This window comes from Adiantum capillus-veneris, chromosome 27 (genome assembly GCF_014529385.1).
Source record: "Adiantum capillus-veneris isolate H3 chromosome 27, ASM1452938v2, whole genome shotgun sequence".
NCBI lineage: Eukaryota > Viridiplantae > Streptophyta > Polypodiopsida > Polypodiales > Pteridaceae > Adiantum > Adiantum capillus-veneris.
Genome location: NC_140957.1, coordinates 76435649 through 76456050, shown reverse-complemented (window position 1 = coordinate 76456050; position 20402 = coordinate 76435649). Strand labels below are relative to the sequence as shown.

Here is a 20402-nt window from a genome sequence, read left to right as displayed (position 1 = left end):
ATAGGTGGAAAGTGCTAGAACAACATATGTTAAGTGCCCTCAGCTTGTCGCAAGCATCGACGGCTCTACTATATTGGCTCCATGTTCAGTTCCATGGGATTAGTCATCGTGGGATTTGAGTTTGGTTGTGGGATTAGTTTTCAACAGTGGAAAACCCTCTTGAACTTTTGCAATTTTCTCTTCGTAATAAAGAATGTCTTAAAGGACTTGCTCGTTTATTTCGTTGCTCGGAGAATCTATAAGACAAAAGCCTATTGGAGGGGGGACCGGGTCCACATAAATCTGGTCCTCAACTGTTGTCAAGTTCTCTAACTCTCTCTTGCAAAAATATTATTCATGCCAAGTTAATTAAATATATGGTTATGTTGCTTCCGCTAATTAAGTTCACCCTCTATGTTCTCAAAGTAGTCTTATGAAAATGCTCACTCTAATTCTCTTAATTCCGTTATTCTCAAACTTCATAGGCCATTTCCATTACAGCTTGTATAAGAAAAATGACTTTTAAAATACATTCTAATCATAATTCTCATGAAATGCTTTCACAAATAATAAAAAGCCTACTTTAAAAAGCATAATTAGTGACACCTTCTTTGGGTAAATTGTTCGCATCGAGCAACGAATTCCTTTAAGGAATCATTCCTCACGTCATTGCTCTTGGCGGTGCATGCATTGAGATAGGGGACCTACTCCCCACACTTTTGTTCCGCAATTCTGGTCTTACATTTGGAATCTCAAAGTTAGCTGATAAATATCATATTTCAAGTGGATGATTGCACATGCAAGGCTACCTATTGGCACTTGGGCTGCATGTGTTTGTTATGACATGACCAATCATCTATGTGATACACACCAAGAGGAGTCATTATGCCACTGTTTTTTGATAGGCCCTTATGCATAGCTAGTATGGCACAAGTAGTGTGTTGCTTGCTCATCAACGTTGGTGTTTTGGAATGTGGGGAGCATTCACTTGCCCACTGCCATCTTTAGGCCTGTGTCACACTGGGACACCCGGCAACCTGCAATTTTTGAGTGTGGACACACACCTAAGCATGGCCAACGTTTGCCCGTCCTAGTGTGACACCAGCCTTAGGATCACAAACTCTACATGAGGGATCTCTTACACATCCGGTCTGTGGCCTTAGGCTATAGATGGGGATGTGTCGATATGTGTCCTACCATGCATTGGTCTGATGTTTATAGATCTATCTCAACGAGGTTTAAACTCAAACGTGTTACTCCATGAGAAACGGGATAAGGGCACCTGTGTGATAGAAAGGTTTTACTTACACAACCTAAATCTAGCTCATTAACAATTTGATGGTTGCACCCTTAATGGAGCAGGGGCACGACAACGTGGTAAGAGTGAGCAACAATGAAAGGGCAGAGGACGGCGGTACACATTCCAGGCAAGGCCGCCCCTCTATCAATTCAATGGAAAGAGTCCTGTTGGCTATGGTTGCTCTGAGTTTCTTTATACCCACCAGCGCTTCCCTCAGGTGCCCCTCATCCTGCTCTTTCATCTCCCCTGTTCCTTACCCTTTTGGGGCCGCAGCTGGCTGTGGCGCACCGGGCTTCCAGCTCTCCAATTGCTCCTCCGCAACCCCTCAATGGAACCTCTTCTTGAGTGAAAGCGCTAACTTTTACTATGTGAGAAGTATCCACCCTTTGCCTAATTCTAACAAGAATCAGAGCCTTGGCTATGGTGGATACATCATTGTCTCCCTTATACCATACCCCAACACCCCTTTCTGCGAGATCGCGGCTCCCCGCTTCTCATTAACCGCATTCTCAAGCTCAAATCTGTATGCATTCGAGTCGGCAAATCTGACATTCTCTGAAGACAAGTACCTTTTCTTCAACTGCACTGGGTCGGCTTTGGAGGCGCCAAAGTCTGGTATCTTCAGACCATCTTCTTCCTCTTGCAGAAGATATATCCAACATTGCAATTATTCGCTTGTGGGTCATTGCCTCGAATACGCCCCCTACAAAGATCTCTATCTGCCGACGCTCTTGAATGCGTACAATTGCAGTTCTTTTCGCAGATTCATCATAGCCAATGAGGATGACCCTGTCGAGACGTGGGTTGTGGGAACAAAATTTGCGTGGGGGCCAGTCCATGATGTAGATAGTTGTACAAGATGCCAGAGCACGGGGGGAATGTGTGGCTACGATACTAAAGATAACGGTTTTCTTTGCTTATGTGGTGATGATGCCAATCCAGTAGCATGCAATGAAGGAAAACCAGGTAATCTTGCTGAACCAATAATTTGCTTGATTATAATTTTAATCGTATGCCAAAGCGCATGTTAAAGTGCACAATTTATGCCATTTCAATTCTATGTCTTCAATGCTACAGCACCATGCATGTCAGAGGATCTCATCACAAAGCATCTCACACAATCGCACGCACATATGAGTCGTGGGAATGATGCCATTTGGGTTGTGGTTGATAGGCTCACACTAATGGGAGAGTTTATACCAATGAAAAAAGACTGTTCAGACCTAGCAAAAGGACCACAACATCCCAATAAATGTGAGAGTTCAATATTATGAAAAGGGGAAAAGGACTTAATGAGGTTATGAACATATGGAGGGTTGGAACCATGGAGTAGTAGCACTCCTACCTCTGCTCAATCTAGCTCTCTTAACCACACCCTCCTAGCAATGCATGTAGTCTACTAACTACACACAATCCTCTTCACAAACATGTGCACACATGGAGTAGCATAGTATAGCATGAGCTAAGCCTTGCATAGTCACCATCAATCTACTTTGTACACACATACATCATACATGCTCGGAGATATAGTGGTTTAGCCATGCATAGCAAGCAATTGAAATGATGTAGGATGATGAAAAATGACCCCCCAATGCTGGATATGGCTATGGAAAGCTTCAAAAAGCATGCACACAAACTTCTAGTTGCCACAATGCTAATTAATCGAGCTAATTAGTGATTGCATTTAACATTTTAAAGTGCACATAGAGTAAAACCTTGTCAAATCGAACTTGCACCATTCAAATTTAAGTGCACAATCATCAATGCAATATCAATTTTATGACCGATTATATTTACACACATAGAGTCATATCAAGATTTGTACAGTTACCTTACTTACATATCCTGGAGAAACCTTCATCATAGAGCATCTCAATGTGGGGCGACTGCACAAAGTAGGGAACCATTGTGATGAGCACTTGGTGGTTGTCTTCCACTTTTGATATTGAAATTTATCTAGATCTTTCTCTACTTTCATTGCTACTTACATGCAAGTCCCAACCCTGAGCTCTCTCAAATGTTTTCTAATTTTTCTTTTGAGGTATGATTGAAATTTGGAAGATGCCGCTGGGTATTGAACCTGTGGGCCTTTACGCATGCACACATCCATGACCCTGTTGCATGTGCATTTTCATGTATTTTTAACATTGACAGTGCCTTATCATTGTTGTTGGTCTGCTTATAGGTCGTTTTTTGCATGACCGTTTTCTCTATTTTTTCTGTGCAGGAAACAAGAGAGCCATTATCGTCGGTACTTCTGTTGCAGCCGTTTCTATCCTGGCACTGGCGGCCTTTGTCTTGTGTATCGTATATAGGCATTATTATTGGTGGGTGTTCAGTAATCGTGAGCGCCTCAAGCTAGACAGCATTCAGCAGGCTCCGATTGATTTCCCTTATGGAGCCTTGGTGGCTGCTACAAGGAACTTCAATAATGAAATAGGGCGCGGAGCTTTCGGGAAGGTTTACAGGGGGACTTTGCCGGATGGAAACGAGGTTGCGGTAAAGGTCCTTGATGCTTCCATGTCTCATGGTAATGACCAGTTCTTAAATGAAGTTGCTACTATTGGGAGCATTCATCATGTGAATGTGGCGAGGCTATTTGGCTATTGTTTCAGCAAATCAAAGAGGATGTTGGTCTATGAGTATGTAAGCAACAGCTCTCTTGACAAGTATTTATTCTCCTCTGCACATGCGTCGCAAGCTGTTCTGAGTTGGAGGCAACGATTCGACATAGCTATTGGCATAGCCCGGGGGCTTTGCTACATGCACGAAGAGTGCCGAAACTGCATAGTTCATTGTGATATCAAACCGCAGAACATTCTTTTGGATGCTGCGTATTGTCCAAAAATAGCTGATTTCGGTCTAGCAAAGCTCTTGACAAGAGAGGAGAGCAGGGTCTTGACGCAAGCGCGGGGGACGCCTGGGTATGTTGCCCCAGAGTTTTGGTCATTAGGAAGCGGCCCTCTTACAGCAAAGTTTGATGTGTACAGCTATGGAATGATGTTGCTGGAGATTGTGCGAGGGAAGAGAAGCTTTCACCAATGTGATCCATTCTCACTAGAAGAATCCGATGAAGAAGCCAGTGATTGGATGTCGGTGTCCGTAGATAGTAGATTGATGGGTGACGTTGATCATGAGCAAGCTAGAATTTGTACACATGTAGCCTTGTGGTGCATTCAGGCGGAACCCTCTCTGCGGCCGACGATGGGTAAAGTGGTTCAATACTTGCAAGGGTCTGCCGAAGTACCGGTCGATGTGCCGTCGCCTTTCGAAAAGATGTTCAGGCATAAGAAATCGGGGTCACAGCAAAGATTACTGTCAAGCATCTCATCAGAGGAAGTGTAAGTCAGTGCGAGAGGATGGCACTTTGTCTGTCATTCTATTTGGTTCAAATCCATTCCGGAGGAGATGCGGAGAGCGCGGCTTCAGAAGCCTGCTCTGAAGTTTTTTGTACTGCCAGGGCATGGTGCGCTGATGTTATAGCTGAGTCTTCTTTCTGAAGAACCCATCAGACATCCTTCTTGCAGAGATATTGTTCTTCAGGCATTTTTGTGTATGCAATGGCAGTAGTGTTGTCTGAGTGTACATTTTGAACAATGGGTTCAAGCAATGGCAAGCAACCGTGTATGTAAACATCTTTCGCGATAGTGGAGAAGCAGAGGGTCGTCTCCATCCAGTCAAGTGGTGCAAGAGCATTTCAGTATGATATTTCAAACTTCCATTTCTTGAGTTAAATTTTAAAGACACGGTATGAACAGAGTTGTACAGTACTCTTTGCCATGGTGTGCTGGCAAGTGAATCATTGTTTTGATCATCTTTGGGTTACCCACCAAAGCGACTCATTTCCCGCTTTCACTCTTTGTACATTGAAATCTTCATTGCCTCCATCATGTGTAAGAGTAAAAACTCGGATTTACTACTAGTAAATTTGACAAGGATTTAGGTGATGCTCTCTCTCTGTCTAGCATTAAGGCTTCACATTTGAACCATGAAGAGTAATATAATTGACAAGGATTATAGGCCATGCTCTCTCTCTCTCTCTCTCTCTCTCTCTCTCTCAGGGATCGCACATGCCTTGTTCCCGGTGGCTGGCCGGTTGAGACATGAACTTCACCACCTGCTGGCAGTAGGCGCACATGCTGCAGCTCCAGCCGGTATCACAGCGCTGATGGCGAAAGTTAACTGTGTTTGTCGTGCTGTCCTCATGTCGCAGCCAATAAGGCTTCTTCCCTCCAGGCAAACGGCTCTCGCTGGGGGTGACTGTTTAGGCGAGTAGGGTAATGTTACGATGGCACCGTGAGAGTCACGGTGGCTGGGTGCAGGGGTGTGGCTGGCCGGCCTATGGTGGGCTCACTCTCTGCCTGTTGTAAGCTGACCGTGGATTGATATAGTGCAGACTAGACTACTTTCACCCGGTAAAGCTAAATTATATCACTAAAAGACTCTAAATAGCTCTCCCTTGCCCTTGCAAGTGAATGGGTGTGACAGCTACTTTGCGAGCATTTAAGAATCGAGTCCCTCTAGCCCCATGGGGGGGGGGGGGTTTCTAAGAGGTGCTTTAGACTGCCTGCCTGAGAACGAGCCACAGGGACGTGAGCTCTATGTGGCAAAAACCTATTGGGCCTTGCTGCGGGCAGCCTCACCCCCGGACACTCACAAAGTCCGCAAACTTGTCAGCCGGAAAAGCGCTCAGCTGCTTGATCTCAGGCGAATGACTTGTCACCAGCTCATGGCTCCCGATGTCTAGCAGAATGCAAAACGAGTAGTGCAGCGTTTGGGCAGTCTGAACCCACCCCAAGTTGTTTTTGGAAAGGTGGTGATAAATTATAGGGAAAATTACCAAAATACCCCTCTAATTTGTGGAAATTCCCAAAAAAATACCCCTCAAATTTTAAAAATTCCCAAAATACACCGTTGTATCTATTTTAGCTGGATTGTCCACGATTTCCTAATCTTTATTCTTTTTTGACAATGTATATCCGTTTTTTAGTGCTTAGCATGTAATTTGTCACAAATTACCTCCCAAAAAAAGACAATTATGTCTAAAAATAATAAAGCAATTCATCTCCAAAGTCTACATAACAGTTTTAGTATCTTGTATTCATAGACAACTAGGCTTCTTATGAGAAGCTACAATTTTTTTAATTTTTGGATAAATTTACTCTCACAACCGGGGGTTATTTTGGGAATTTTTGACAAAATATGAGGGGTATATTGGGAATTTTTGAAATTTGAAGGGTATTTTGGGAATTTTCACAAATTAGAGGGGTATTTCGGTAATTATCCCTAAATTATAATAGGATGAGCTTTGGGAAAAGTTTACGTTATGATTACATCTCCTTTTCCATCTTTGACTTGGAATTGATGTTGGTACTTGGTATATATTGACTTCTAGACAGACTCCTCTCTCTCTTCTCACCCAAGTGTGGTAGATTGGTTATGCCATTTCCCTCTTGAATAACAGGTCTTGAGTTCTACTCTCCTCGTCAGCTAGATCTTTAGGTCTCTTGGGATAGTTTCTTATGACGATAAAACTTTCTTCTTCTTCTACTCTCTCTGTCTCTCACCCACACTTTGTTTTTTTCTTCTCCTCCTGTCTCTCTCTCACACTCACACAAACGCACGCACGCACACACGCACGTGCGTGGGGGTATTACGTTGACTAATTGTTTGTTACATGCACAAGAAGATTTAGAAAATTTCTCATGTAGGAAAACGGAGACTTTTCGAGTGTTTTTCATACAATGATGTTGAGGTAAGCCACAATGTGGGAATTATTGTGCGAATTTGTCCAAAAATTCTTGTGATGTGTACATCCTCAATCTCTTTCAAAGTCATATTCACATGAATTCAAATTCTACACCTCTTTGAATTCGTTTTGGTTGGGGTGGACCGTGGTCTATTTCACACCACCCTTTTGTTGGAACTTGGGTACCTATCCTTTGTGTGTGGGGTCGTTGAGCCTCCCTCTATACACATGTGATCGTGCCCTTGTCACACGTTGCTAGCCAGACAAATTCGAAAAGGGTGGTTTGGGTGCCATGTCTGCCACAGACGGGCGGACAACACAAAGATGGTTTTATTGCTTTGTGATTTGAGCAGCCAATGGCCTTGTCATGCCTAACTTGCGTTCACGTTGGGGAGGGGCACAAGAAGATTTGGAAATTTTCTCATGTAGGAAAACGGAGTCTTTTTCAATGTTTTTCATACAATGCATAACATCATGTATCGTACCTAGCTAGGTATACGGTGCCTCCCTCGCAGAAGCTCATGATGTTGAGGTAAGTCGCAATGTGGGAATTATTGTGAGAATTTGTCCAAAACTTCTTGTGGGGGTCACCCCGATCGAATTTGTGCCAGCTCAAAGATACACTATGTGTGTGACACGTGCCTAACGTAATTGCTTGCAAAATAGTGCATAGAATGCAAGATGCTGAGGGGAAATTACCTAAATTCAACTTTCTTTGCTATCTTTGCTTTGAGAGAGAGAGAGAGAGAGAGAGAGAGAGAGAGAGAGGGAGAGAGATTATTTGCTTTGCACCCATTTTGCATGTATATATGTGAGTGACTACATGCATAGACCACAATATAGAAAAATGATCACATTTGGGCTTATGCGGTCCTATTGCATTCATTGAGAATTGTCCACAGCTACCCTGAGTAGCTCTTGCTTGGCCTTCAAGAGACAACATTTGAAGGGAATCTTGGGCTCACACTCTAAAAATAGCTTAGTGCTTCTTGGGCTTGCCTTCATTGGAAAATAACCCCTATCATTAAAACAACATAAAATTGTATGAACGAGCCAATAGGTTTAATGATGGAACTCCTTAATCCCTATCAAAAGAAGTTTCGGACAGATTCTCACAATAATTCCCACATTATGACTTAGCTCAACATCATGAGCTTCTGTGAGGGAGGCACGACATACCTAGGCTGCAAATAGCACAATGGACAAAATTGTGTATGCAAGGGTGCAAAATGAAGCGTCTGCTGAACCCTATTGAAAGATAAAATCTTAGCACGAGCAGTGACACAACGCTCATGAACGATGCCACAACATTTTTGTGTGTATCAAAAACCGGCGCGAGTAGAGACTAGTGCAGGAGGGTAAAACATGCCAACTTGCCAACATGGATTGAACCCTCAATTGAACGGGTATTATTTGTTTACAATGCTATCCAAATTCGTGTTAAAGTTGGGGGGGGAGGGGGACACCATTCCTTGCTTTGGGGGAAGGCTTTTTATTGGCCCCCTTACCCTATTGGTTGCCTGTGATTATGTAGGATACCATGATTGGGCATATACATGATGTCAATTCCCTGAAGGAGGTGCGAAACATTTTGGTCTCCCTAGATGCTGCCAATAAAAATACAAAGAAGCTATCTTCTCTCTCTCTTTTCACGTAGCCAAAGACCTTCTGCCTTCCCAACTCACTCCTTTAACTCTTAATTCTATTACATTGGGATCCTTGACCTTCACATTTTCAAGTTAATTATTGACAAAGTCTCATGTTTATGGGTTTAGCTTTCTTTTTTAAATTGTGCAATTAGGTCTCCCCAATCTCAGAAAAATAAACAGTCTTTCAAAACATATTAAGTGAGTAAGTCAAGGGTGAGTTTAGAAAATGAAAAGATACATGGAGGTGGAAAATCAAAAGACCTTTTGTGCCCATATAAGAGGTGGTCAACTTCACATTGGTATATTTGTGTTTCTCTTCTCGTTTATTTTGCCTTTAGCATTTTATTCTCTTTAAAATGTCCTTGCACTCTCTCTCTCTCTCTCTCTCTCTCTCTCTATGTTGTATCCGTCCTTCCCAACTGATACTGTTGCAAATCTACATGCTTCATAATTTTCCATTGTTACGTGCTATAGACTAGTGTATCGTTTTTGTTGTTGTTGAGAGAATCTTTGAATTAAGAATACCTTTAATTTTTTTTGAAGCCATTAGAAATACCTTTTCATTTTTTATCTCCAACTCAATTCGTCTAATATAGGATTTGTGTTGCCAAAGAGAGAAATACATATCTTCAATCTCATACTTACTTATAAGTACTCTAAACTCAGTCAATTCTTGTTGGTGATTTTATTGCATAATGTCCACTTTAAGTAATTCATTTTCAAAGTATAGTGTTTGTGAGCAAAGTTAGACCACAAAAATATGCAAGGGTGGTTTGGCCTAAAGGGAGATTAGGATTGCAACTTTTTCTTTATTGCAACTTACTAAAATTAATAATTTATTTTTGGTGGCTTATGACCTCCATAGTCCATTGGCCACATGTGTACATAGATCTGCCAATTTAGATAGCGTAAAAATTTCATCACCACCAATTTAGATAGTACAAATGTAGATTTTCCAATTGACATAACACGCCCAGTTGGTGTTGATTCATAGGTGTAGGCAACACCAATTCCAAAATCATATTATAGTGGCTAGCCACCACTATTGCTAGTGTGATTTTATCAACCATATTTGGTTTATAATGATATGATGTTGGTAGTGTTTTGGATTTAGACTTGGAATTGATGGAGCTTGTTTTTTGAATAATTATTGTAACCAATGATATTTGGACACATCAAGGTATAACACATACTGCTTATTCTATTGGTATGACACTAGAATATACAATATGTGGACTATTGAAGATATAGGCAAATAAGTGTGTTTAAGTTTATGAGATTTCACTTTAATCCATGATGTTTTTGATACGTAATTTTAACCGATATTTTTGACAAGTATGAATATCAAATTCAAAACATAGCAAGTGAGGGAAGCTGCTTCCTTAATGAAGGTATGTAATGAGATTTACTTATGATCTTTTAATAGACACTTATTGTAGAATGGAAAGGTGGAAAGTAGTAGGAACCGTTGGACTAGTTAATAATGGAAAAATAGTTATGGGCGTCTGATTAATGTGAGCTCTTTATGGGCAATAGCTATTTTATATCCAAGCAAACACCTGTAACCATTATTGAGCATTAATTGATATCTTTAAATAAATATGAAAAGAGGGAAATGCTTACTCTTGCATGTGTGGAGATTGTACCCAATGTGTCAGGCCTAAGGTAAAACTAGGTAGACCAAGGGCCGGGATGAACATGCAGTAAAGGGGGTCCTATAAATTGGAGGGCCAAGGGTCTTAGAGTGTTAAAGTTATGGAATCTCAAGTGAACTACCCAATGTGATCCTATTATTTTGGCTTTTATGTATTTATTTTACTTATTTGTCCAAGTTTGGGTAGGGCAATTTACTTAGATGGGTATATATGCATCCCATTGCCCCCATTGTACAAGCATCGATTATTCATTGCCAAGGTTGATTGGTTCATGAGACTCTCTCTCTCTCCTTCTCTCTCTCTCTCTCTCTCTCTCTCTCTCTCTCTCTCTCTCTCTCTCTCTCTCTCTCCCCTTGGTCTCTACACTTCCGCACCATTGAACTTTGACATGGTATTAGAGCCTTGGTGGAGCAAGGCGGTCCGTGAAGGGAACCCGTGAAGTGTCTACCTCTACCTCGCTGCCAGTGCCTTCCCCACCACCCTGTGCAATCGACATTTTAAAATGCTATGGTTTGGATCCCTTAGCATTTCTTTTCCATGTCGCATCCTTGAGTGCCAAATGTTCTAACATTGCAAGTAGCATTTTAAAACTCCGTCCTCTACAACAACGCTATCAACGAACTCTCTCTACAACACTCTAGGTGACTTTTCCTGCCAATGTTTTGAAACATCATTGTCCAACTCCCCCCCCCCCCCCCCCCCCCCCCCTGATGGTGGCGGCCCAAGCATCTTTTGTGCCAACATTTTAAGACGTTGTTTACATATCTTGAGAGTGGACCCCCATTGAGATTGTCTCAGTGGCTTGGAAGGAGAGGTCTTCAAGTCCCTTGGTAAGTTGTTTTTTGGAAAGCTTTAGTGAAAAACTTGAAATGGTCGGAGGCCCTTTTGGGAGTGTGAAGCTATGAAGCTACTACCCCCCCTTACAAATTTTGAGGAACGGCTTGGATTACCAAAGGCCTTTTGGAGTACGAGAAGGAAGCCACATTTTAAGATCTTGTATGAGCAACATTCTCCCCCCTTGTTTGAGTGCCAACGACACCAACAACAAAAACCAACCAAAGGCTTACGGCCCAACCAATTCTCTCCTTAGAAACAGCTACGGCTCTATCAACAGTGTCGGCAAAGCAATTGCCTTTTGCAAAAAAGACAATTGAACAGAGAGCAGTAGAGTTACAGCTATTATTTGCAAAGAAAACAGAAAACCTCGACGGCGAATGCCAAAAGGCATCTTGCTTATTCCCTTCTCTTGCAGAGCATTAATTTTTTCATGCATTGACCGAGTATGCATAAAGTAGGGCCACATTAATTGGCCAGGCATTAGCACAACTTTTTCAACCTATGCACGGCACATACTCCGAGGCGATACCTTGTCGTCCGGGATGACTCCGGCTAGGAGGGGGGGAGGCATTCTCAAATGCGGAACCAATAACAGAAATAGCAAAAAAGGGGCATGATTTTTGACTATTTTAAGGGTTGTTGTTTGATTGCGAACTTTTCTGGAGTAACCCAAGTATAGATGCCCTTATACAGCATGTATCTACAGGTATATGGGGCCAAACACCAAATCAAGCCCCTAGGTGTGTGTATATATGTAGAAATAACCATTTTTTCGGGCAAAATATTGGTAAAACGGAGAAATCTGGCCATAAAAATTGCATGAGAGTGTATATAATGTTTTGCGGTGATGATTGTGATTTATTATGATTTTTGGGGATTTTTTGGGTTTGATTTGCTATTTTTCTTTTAATTTTGCTAATTTTCGGCAGAAAAACTTCAAAAATACAAAAAGTAGGTGAAAAACAGTCGTAATGAAAAATATAGGGATGATCAGTGACTATAGGACAACCTATGGTACAGTGGGGGTGCAATTATGAGACTGGAGCGGAAAGCGTGTTTTGGCCAAGTTTTGACAGAAATGCCAAATTTCTGGTAAACAGAGCAAATGGAGTCAAAATCAAGAAGTTTTTGAGCCTAAACCGCATCTAGCAAGAAGATAGGAGCACATGTCAAATTTCATGAAAAGTGGTTCGGGGACCTCCATTGTAAGAAATTTTCACCCCATTTTTAACTATTCTCACTATTGACTTTGTGGAGAGAGCTTCTGCCACCTAGAGCGGACCGACCTTCCAGCAGCTTCTACGACGCGCACGACTACCCGACGAGCATAGCGTGGATGGTTTGGGGTAGAGGTCCAACCAACTATCCATTGTGTTATCGAGGTTTTAGACCAAGGTGGTTTGAAGGTCCACTACCTGTCAAAGCTAGATCTATTGAAAGAATGTATCTCTATTGTTTGAAGGTCAATTTGTGAATAAAGTGTAGCTACTATGTTTAATACCATCGATGGTTTGGGGTAGAGGTTCACCACTTGTCCAACCTACTTACCATTGTGTTACGGAGGTTTTAGCCCAAGGTTGTTTGAAGGTCCACCATCTGGCCAAGCTAGCTCTATTGAAAGAAGCTATGTCTATTGTTTGAAGGTCAATGTGTGAATGAAGTGTAACTACTATGTTTACTATCATGTATGGTTTGGGGTAGAGGTCCACCACTTTTCCAACCTACTAACCATTGTGTTATGGATGTTTTAGCCCAAGGTGGTTTGAACGTCCACCACCTGTCCAACCTAGCTCTATTGAATAGTCCTATCTCTACTGTGATAGCTTGGATGGTTTTGGTTAAAGGTCCAGCACTCTTCCAACCTACTATCCATTGTGTTATGGAGGTCTTAGCCCAAGGTGGTTTGAAGTTCCACCAACTGTCCAAGCTAGCTCTATTGAATAGTCCTATCGCTATTGTTTGAAGGAAAATGTGTGAATGGAGTGTAGCTACTATGTTTACTACCAGGGATGGTCTGGGAAGAGGTCCACCACTTTTCCAACCTATTAACCATTGTGTTATGGATGTTTTAGCCCAAGGTGGTTTTAAGGTCTACCACTTGTCCAAGCTAGCCTTATTGAATAGTCCTATCTCTACTGTGATAGCATGGATGGTTTCGGGTAGAGGTCCAACACTTGTCCAACCTACTATCCATTGTGTTATGGAGATTTTAGCCCAAGGTGGTTTGAAGGTCCACCACCTGGCCAAGTTAGCTCTATTCAATAGTCCTATCTCTATTGTTTGAAGGTCAATGTGTGAATGGAGTGTAGCTACTATGTTTACTACTGTAGATGGTCCGGGGAAGAGATCCACCACTTGTCCAACCTACTATCCCTTGTGTTATAAAGGTTTTAGCCCAAGTTGGTTTGAAGGTCCACCACTTGTCCAAGCTAGCTCTATTGAAAAAGAAGCTATCTCTATTTTTTGAAGGTCAATGTGTGAATGGAGTGTAACTACCACTACAAGAGGCTCTTCATATTAGCGACGCTCACACAGCGACGCTCAAAAAAAAAATTTCCCGGCGTCGCTATGAGCGTTGCAAATTTACAAATAAATTTGCGACGCTTATAGCGACGCTCATAGCGACGCCGGCTGGGGTAAAAAAATAACCGAGCGCGCCCAAAAACTCAGATCTCAGATCTGAGTTTTTCGGCGCCCTCAAGCAAGGAGCAGGTAACGCTCTCCCTCACTCTCTCTCTCTCTCTCTCTCTCTCTCTCTCTCTCTCTTTCTTCTCCACACACACACACACACACACACACGAGGAGAGGAAGGAGAGCCAGGTATGCTCCTTCCCTCTCCTCATTCTCATGTTCCCTTCCCCTCTTTCTCTCTCCCTCTCTCTCTCTCTCTCACACACACACATACACACACACATAGTGTTTTTGAGAGAGAGAGAGAGAGAGAGAGAGAGAGAGAGAGAGAGAGAGAGAGTACAAACAAAAACAAAAACGCACACACACATACATAAACAAAGAATGCACACACACGTTGAGAGAGAAAAAGAGAGAGAGAGCATGCATAAACAAAAAACGCACGCATTGAGAGAGAAAAAGAGAGAGAGAACATGCATAAACAAAAAACGCACCCATTGAGAGAGGAAAAGAGAGAGAAAACATGCATAAGATCCAAAAAAACGCACACACATTGAGAGAGAAAGAGAGAGAAACTAATTTAACGTCGTAGGAAACTAATTAAAATTAAAAGACCTAAAGATCTAGCCAACGAGGAGTTGAACTCAAGACCTATTATTCAAGAGGGAAATGGCATAATCAATCTATCATACTTGGCATGGGTGATAGAAAGGTTATACCATTTATCTCTTTTTATTGGCACACACATCCACACACGCGCACACACACAAGAAGAAGAGAGTTATAACGTCGTAGGAAACTATCTTAAAAGACGTTAAAGATTAGGTTATATGTAGACTTACATTAAATTAAATTTAGGTTTATTTTTAACTAGATTTACGTTTATTTAAGCTAGATTTAGATTTACGTTATATTAGATTAGATTTAGGTCTCCATAGACTGCGATGCCTGCATGAAGCGGGTGAAGAAAGCCCTCAATGGAATATAGGGTATTGCTGCCTTCACTCATGGTGGGCTCCGTCGATCCAAAAGTACTGGTGAAATGTCTTCAGAAGATAGGGAAGAAGGTGGATCTTCAGGGCGGCAAGAGTCACTACATCCCCGACACAATGACCATCTAGACAACCTCTAGTCATTAGACTTACGTTAAATTAGATTTAGCTTTATTTTTAGTTAGATTTACGTTTATTTAGATTTACGCTTATTTACGTTAGATCGAGTCCACGCAAGAATTACTTACGGTTTAGGGTTTAGAGTTAGACGAACAGTGAAAAGATCTACTGTGAAAAGATGTTAAGATGAAGTGAAGTGCTACAGCTAGAGAAGAGGCAAAGGGGTTTTGTCCACTACATGCAGTATCATGTAGACGTGGGTGTGTAGATTTCTTGTACCCACAAATATAGGTATTGACCAATAAAGACGAGATTATAACCCGGTGGTTCTGATCTCCGTGCACCTCTAGACCGAGGTGTGCGGGGATTGGACATGACTAGAGAATGTGAGGTAGAGAGAGAGAGAGAGAGAGAGAGAGAGAGAGAGAGAGAGAGAGAGAGAGAGAGAGAGAGAGAGAGAGAGAGAGAGAGAGATAAGACGAAGAATGCCAATAGAATATTAAATTTGTTGTCCAGGTTATAAGTTTTTTATCCTCATTATGAGTAGCGACGAGGATGTGGGACCGTCCAACCGAAACACCTATCTCTCAACGAGGGTCTTATGTCCTTGTAATCAATGCAAGCATGCTGTGTGACGGACAAGACGTGTTTCTTTGCAGCACGTTCGCGAATTTGGCGAGTTCGATCCATCTATTATAGATCGAGTTGTTGCCAATTATAACTCGTCGGACTCTGACGCTGGCCAACAAGCAGCAATCTTGCAACCCAATAGACGTGTTCGTAGGCGCTTTGGTCAAGCAGCATATGTGAGGCGACAAGATGTAGCCTCTGACAGCTCGGGGGATGATCATGCAGAGCACATTCCCAACGAGGCAATGTTTGAGCCCGAGATTGATGAAATGATCGAGACGATCATGGATTCAGAAAGGCTTATCTATGATGATATGAAAAGTGAAGCCGATACGCCATTGTATAATGGAGCACGTATGTCTAGATTGAAAGCACTCCTGGTTCTTCTCAACATGCAGGCAAAGTTTGGATGGAGTGACACTAGCGTCACAGCGCTTTTCAGGTGATCTATTACAATTAGTTTACTTTAATAGAACTCTAAATGTATAATGATCTGATAGATTTTTACACGACTGTATCATATTTTTATGTTGTGTAGATTGCTGAAAGAGCACATACTACCAGCTGACAATGTGATGCCAGATTCCCGAGATGAAGCAAGAAAGATTTTGCGAAACTTGGGGATGGATTACAATTCTATCCACGCTTGTCCTAATGACTGCATTCTTTTCAGAGGGGAATACATAGACATGGAGAAGTGTCCGAAATGTGATTCCGAAAGATATCGAGTAGATCTCCACGGGACAAAAATTCCACAAAAGGTTTTGCGACATTTCCCTCTGCTTCCTCGCATCAAGCATTTCTTCGAATGTAAGTCCATGGCCACCCTAGCATCATGGCATGAGGAGAATAAATCTTCGGATGGTGTGCTACGAATTCCTGCAGATTGCGTAGCGTGGAAACATATAGATGGAACATGGTCGGATTTTGCCAGGGAAGCTCGAAATTTGCGCTTAGGCCTGGCTATGGATGGCGTAAATCCATTTGGTCAAAGATCAACATCTTACAGTGTATGGCCCGTTGTCATCGTCAACTACAACATTCCCCCGTGGTTGACTACGAAGAAGGGGCACCTATGGCTAAGCTTGATTGTGCCAGGGCGATATAAAGTGGGGAATATGGATGTGTATCTTCGTCCACTATTGGAAGAGCTACAACAATTGTGGATTGGCATAGAGGTGGTGGATATGAGCCGACACACAGGACGACGGAATGCTTTGATCAGAGGCATTCTAATGTGGACCATGCATGACTATCCCGGGCTAACAGAATGCTCAGGTGATCTATTGACACTCCTCACTCAGACACTGTAAATCTTGTTTTTTCCCATAGTTGATCTATTATCATGTGTATACATGCAGGGCTTCAAACAAGCGGATACAGAGCATGTGTCACATGTGGACCTAGACTGAATGCACGTAGGGCACCCTCACTGAAGAAGCAAATCTACGAAGGTCATCAAGCGTATCTTCCAGAGAATCATGTGTTACGCAATGGCTTTTTGGGAAGAGAGCCACCAAGGATGTCTGCACAAGCATGGTTAGAGCAGAAGGAGATGTGCGATGACGGATTGCCTCCAGGGATGAAGAGACTATCTCTATGGTACGAGTTACCATACTGGCCCCGACTCATGATCAATCACTTGCTCGATCCAATGCACATATTCAAGAATGTGGGTAATCTACTATGGGACCATTTGACCGGCAAGAAAGATACTTTGGGAGCCAGAGTTGACCTTAGAAATGTGGATCGTATGGAGCAATATTGGCCGCAAACAGCGTCTGATGGATCGATAAAACTCCCTAAAGCACCATGGATTTTCACAGGAGCCCAAGAACGCAAAGTAAAAGAGACCATTCGATCTTTGCGGACCCCCACTGGCGTAATGCACTCGCTCCGAACGTGTTTTACTAAAGAAGGAAAGCTTACCGGTTTGAAGTCACACGATTGGCATAAAATGTGTCAGGTACGTTCATAGTGGACTTTAATATCATTGCATAAAATGTGGACTTTAATATCATTGCTGCACATACTTTACAGTTTATTTTACCGGTTGCCATTGAGGGATGTTTGTCTCTCGACATCCGTAACACAATCTACAAACTTGCAAAGCTGGTGCAATGGATCTCACAAAACGAGATCAACGTAGACTCCATACCATTCGCCAAACTAAATGCTGCGGAGCTTGTGTGTATGTTTGAGAAACATTTTCCTACTACAATGCTAACCATTCAGGTGCATCTTCTTGTTCACATAGTTGATGAGGTGGAAATAGCTGGCACAGTTCATTCCAGATGGATGTTCTTCTTAGAGCGTTACATGAAAACGCTTAAGGGATATGTGCGTCAAAAGGCACGTCCGGAGGGTAGCATGGCAGAAGGTTGGTTGGTATCAGAGTCCCTAGTGTACATTGGAGAGTGGCTAGACGGATTTGATAAATCCCGGGACACGCTATGGCGAACCATAGATGATGAGCGCATATCTGGGATTGTCATGTGCAATCTCGGTGTTGAGAAGAAGATGACGGAAGATCTAGAGGCTAAAATCAACCGATTTTGCATGCTTCACAATCCAGTGATGCAAAAGTGGATTTCACTCACTTACTTCGGCACGCTGCAAGAGATTTTGAGGATCGATTACAGAGGATTTTTTGTCGACTTGTTCGACGTGCAATGGTTCAAGATAATCATGGAGGGTCGCAACGCTACTGTGCGTAGAGGAGAGTCTGGTTTTCTTGAGGTGGATTCTACTAAGAAATGGACTGACCTAAGAGACACTTTCGTACTACCCGAGCATTGTGAACAAGTAAGTATGTAAATAGTTAACATCCCCCTTTTACAAGTTATGTGCTTGAAAGCTCTCATGTAAGTTATGTGGCTCTGGCAGGTAATATTTCATCCTACAAAGTCTACATCAAACTGGTGGTACGTCATAGAGGTAGCCCCTCGTAGTGCAAGGACGTATGAAGGCTACCATGTGCCAATCACAACGACATCAATGGAGGAGATCAGAGAAGATGCTCAATCAGAAGCCGCTGCGGTGGTGCCAGACGAGCATCAAGATGCTACTACTCTATATGGGGTGCATGCAGAGGAGCTACAAAATGAAACAGAGGAAATGTGTTTAAACGGAGAGCTCTATATAGATATAGGAAGTTATGCTGAGTTATGCGAGGATGAGAGAGAGATCTCTTAAAGCCACAAATATTGTATTTGAACAATTTTGCTCCGTGTTGTAAAAGCTCTGGCTCTCTAAGTACCTTCCATGGTGTATAACGCTCTTTTCTACACGCGCTCACATCTTTTGATTGAAAATTCTAAGTTTTCGACTTGCCTCTTCTATCACTCAATTCATTGCGTCATTGTATTTATATGCGTCATTACGTCATTGTATTTAATGGTCTTTGCGTCATTGTCTACTCTATTCATTCAATATTAAGTTTAAATATTCGTGTGTTTAATGCAGGTATGGATGATGAGGAGTTTCTTTCTTCTTTGTCACAGTAGCAGAGACAGTGGTACGTGGAGCGTCATCGCTCTGGCGCATCATCGCGCGTTCCTACTCCATCCGCATCTCCCTCTCTTTCGGAGCATTCGGCGCGCTCCGAAGCTTCGGCGTCGACGAGACGAGCTTCACACTCGTCTAGACACCGGCGCTCTAGTGGTGGCGGTGGCGGTTGTTGTGGGGATTCCGCCACCGATGCCTCCACACCGCCTCGTGTTCGACGAGGCTCTTTATCCTCCCCTTCTTTGCCCGCCCCCACACCAGCCACAGCATTGCCATCTACGCCAGGTTTTGCACTGCTGACTGTTCCTAGAAGCTACACACCTCTACCTACTCCGCCAGGAGCCACCCCACTCGACACTCCTCGCTTCGGGGCCCAGACGCCGGTGGAGACACCTGACGTCCGTACCCCCATGACACGCCGCTAGAGACCCCTGCCGGGACACCCAGGTTCATGCGTCACCGGCCAGAAGGTGATCTCGCGCATGCGTGGTCTTTGCTCTCAGCTGTTTAGACACTACATACTAAACAAATGGAGTGAAGTACCAAGTGATTTAAAAAACAGAGTCATCAGCATACTTCATGATGAGTTTCCCATTCCAACACGGGATCAGCGCTTCAATGAAGACCTGATGAAGATTCGAATGCGCGAATACTGCAAACACAAGCGTTCCGAAGTGCAAAAAGCAATCAAGAATGGGTGGAACAGGCCAGATTGGCTGGCCAAAGAAGATTGGAAGAATGCGAAGAAAGCAGCGCGCGAGAATCCCGACAAGTGGAAGCAACAAAAGGATGCAGCCAGAGCGCGAGTAGAGGCAGGGAGCTCGCACCACTTGGGAAGCGGTGGATGGGCATCATTTGAGGCCGATTTTGTAAGTGTTTTCACATTGCTCTTTATGCATGTTCGATAGTTTAGGGTTTATGAGTTTTTTAGTTCTAACATAATGAAATCTTTGTATGTTTTGACAGTGGTCGATGACAGGACGTGATCCCACACCGTACGAGCGCGAGTACGCAGCAGGAAGGGCTTAAACGCCCTGATGGACATTCTCAGTTCTCGCGGCGGCATGGTTAGTATTAGGGTTTACTCTTTTTTATTTTTTGTATTGTTTTATAAATGTCGTTATATGTTTATACTTACTGAAAGCTGTCTTATTGTCTTTTTTTGCAGAATCCGACAGATACGCCGCTTGGACGCGATGAGACGTCTGACTAGACGACATCAGTTTAGCCGTAGCTAGATAGCATTAGTTTAGGGTTTCTCATAGCTTATGTATCATGAGACGGATTTTATACGTCTTTTTGAACCATGTATATTATTACATTTGTCACCGCAGTTCCTTTTGCCAATCAATT

The 20402-nt window shown here is 42.8% G+C and overlaps 2 protein-coding genes across 2 annotated transcripts; both read left to right on the top strand.

The window, feature by feature from the left end:
- Positions 1 to 1242: 1242 nt before the first annotated feature.
- LOC147422221 (rust resistance kinase Lr10-like) lies at positions 1243 to 5226 on the top strand. The gene is made up of 2 exons (XM_086503358.1): positions 1243 to 2245; positions 3507 to 5226. The coding sequence occupies exons 1-2, from the start codon at positions 1318 to 1320 to the stop codon at positions 4622 to 4624; spliced, it is 2046 nt and encodes a 681-aa protein (XP_086359484.1). The 5' UTR covers positions 1243 to 1317; the 3' UTR covers positions 4625 to 5226.
- A 14452-nt stretch (positions 5227 to 19678) lies between these two features.
- LOC147422220 (uncharacterized) lies at positions 19679 to 20078 on the top strand. The gene is made up of 2 exons (XM_086503040.1): positions 19679 to 19918; positions 20016 to 20078. Exons 1-2 carry the CDS (start codon positions 19679 to 19681, stop codon positions 20076 to 20078), a joined length of 303 nt encoding a protein of 100 aa, XP_086359166.1.
- The last annotated feature ends 324 nt before the right edge of the window (positions 20079 to 20402 follow it).

Bases quoted from the DNA above. Each gene is read 5' to 3' on its own strand.
- LOC147422220 (XM_086503040.1), top strand. From the start codon at position 19,679: ATGAAGATTCGAATGCGCGAATACTGCAAACACAAGCGTTCCGAAGTG. The intron at 19,919-20,015 runs GTAAGTGTTTTC...ATGTTTTGACAG, and splicing joins CATCATTTGAGGCCGATTTT to TGGTCGATGACAGGACGTGA.
- LOC147422221 (XM_086503358.1), top strand. From the start codon at position 1,318: ATGGTTGCACCCTTAATGGAGCAGGGGCACGACAACGTGGTAAGAGTG. The intron at 2,246-3,506 runs GTAATCTTGCTG...TTTTCTGTGCAG, and splicing joins ATGCAATGAAGGAAAACCAG to GAAACAAGAGAGCCATTATC.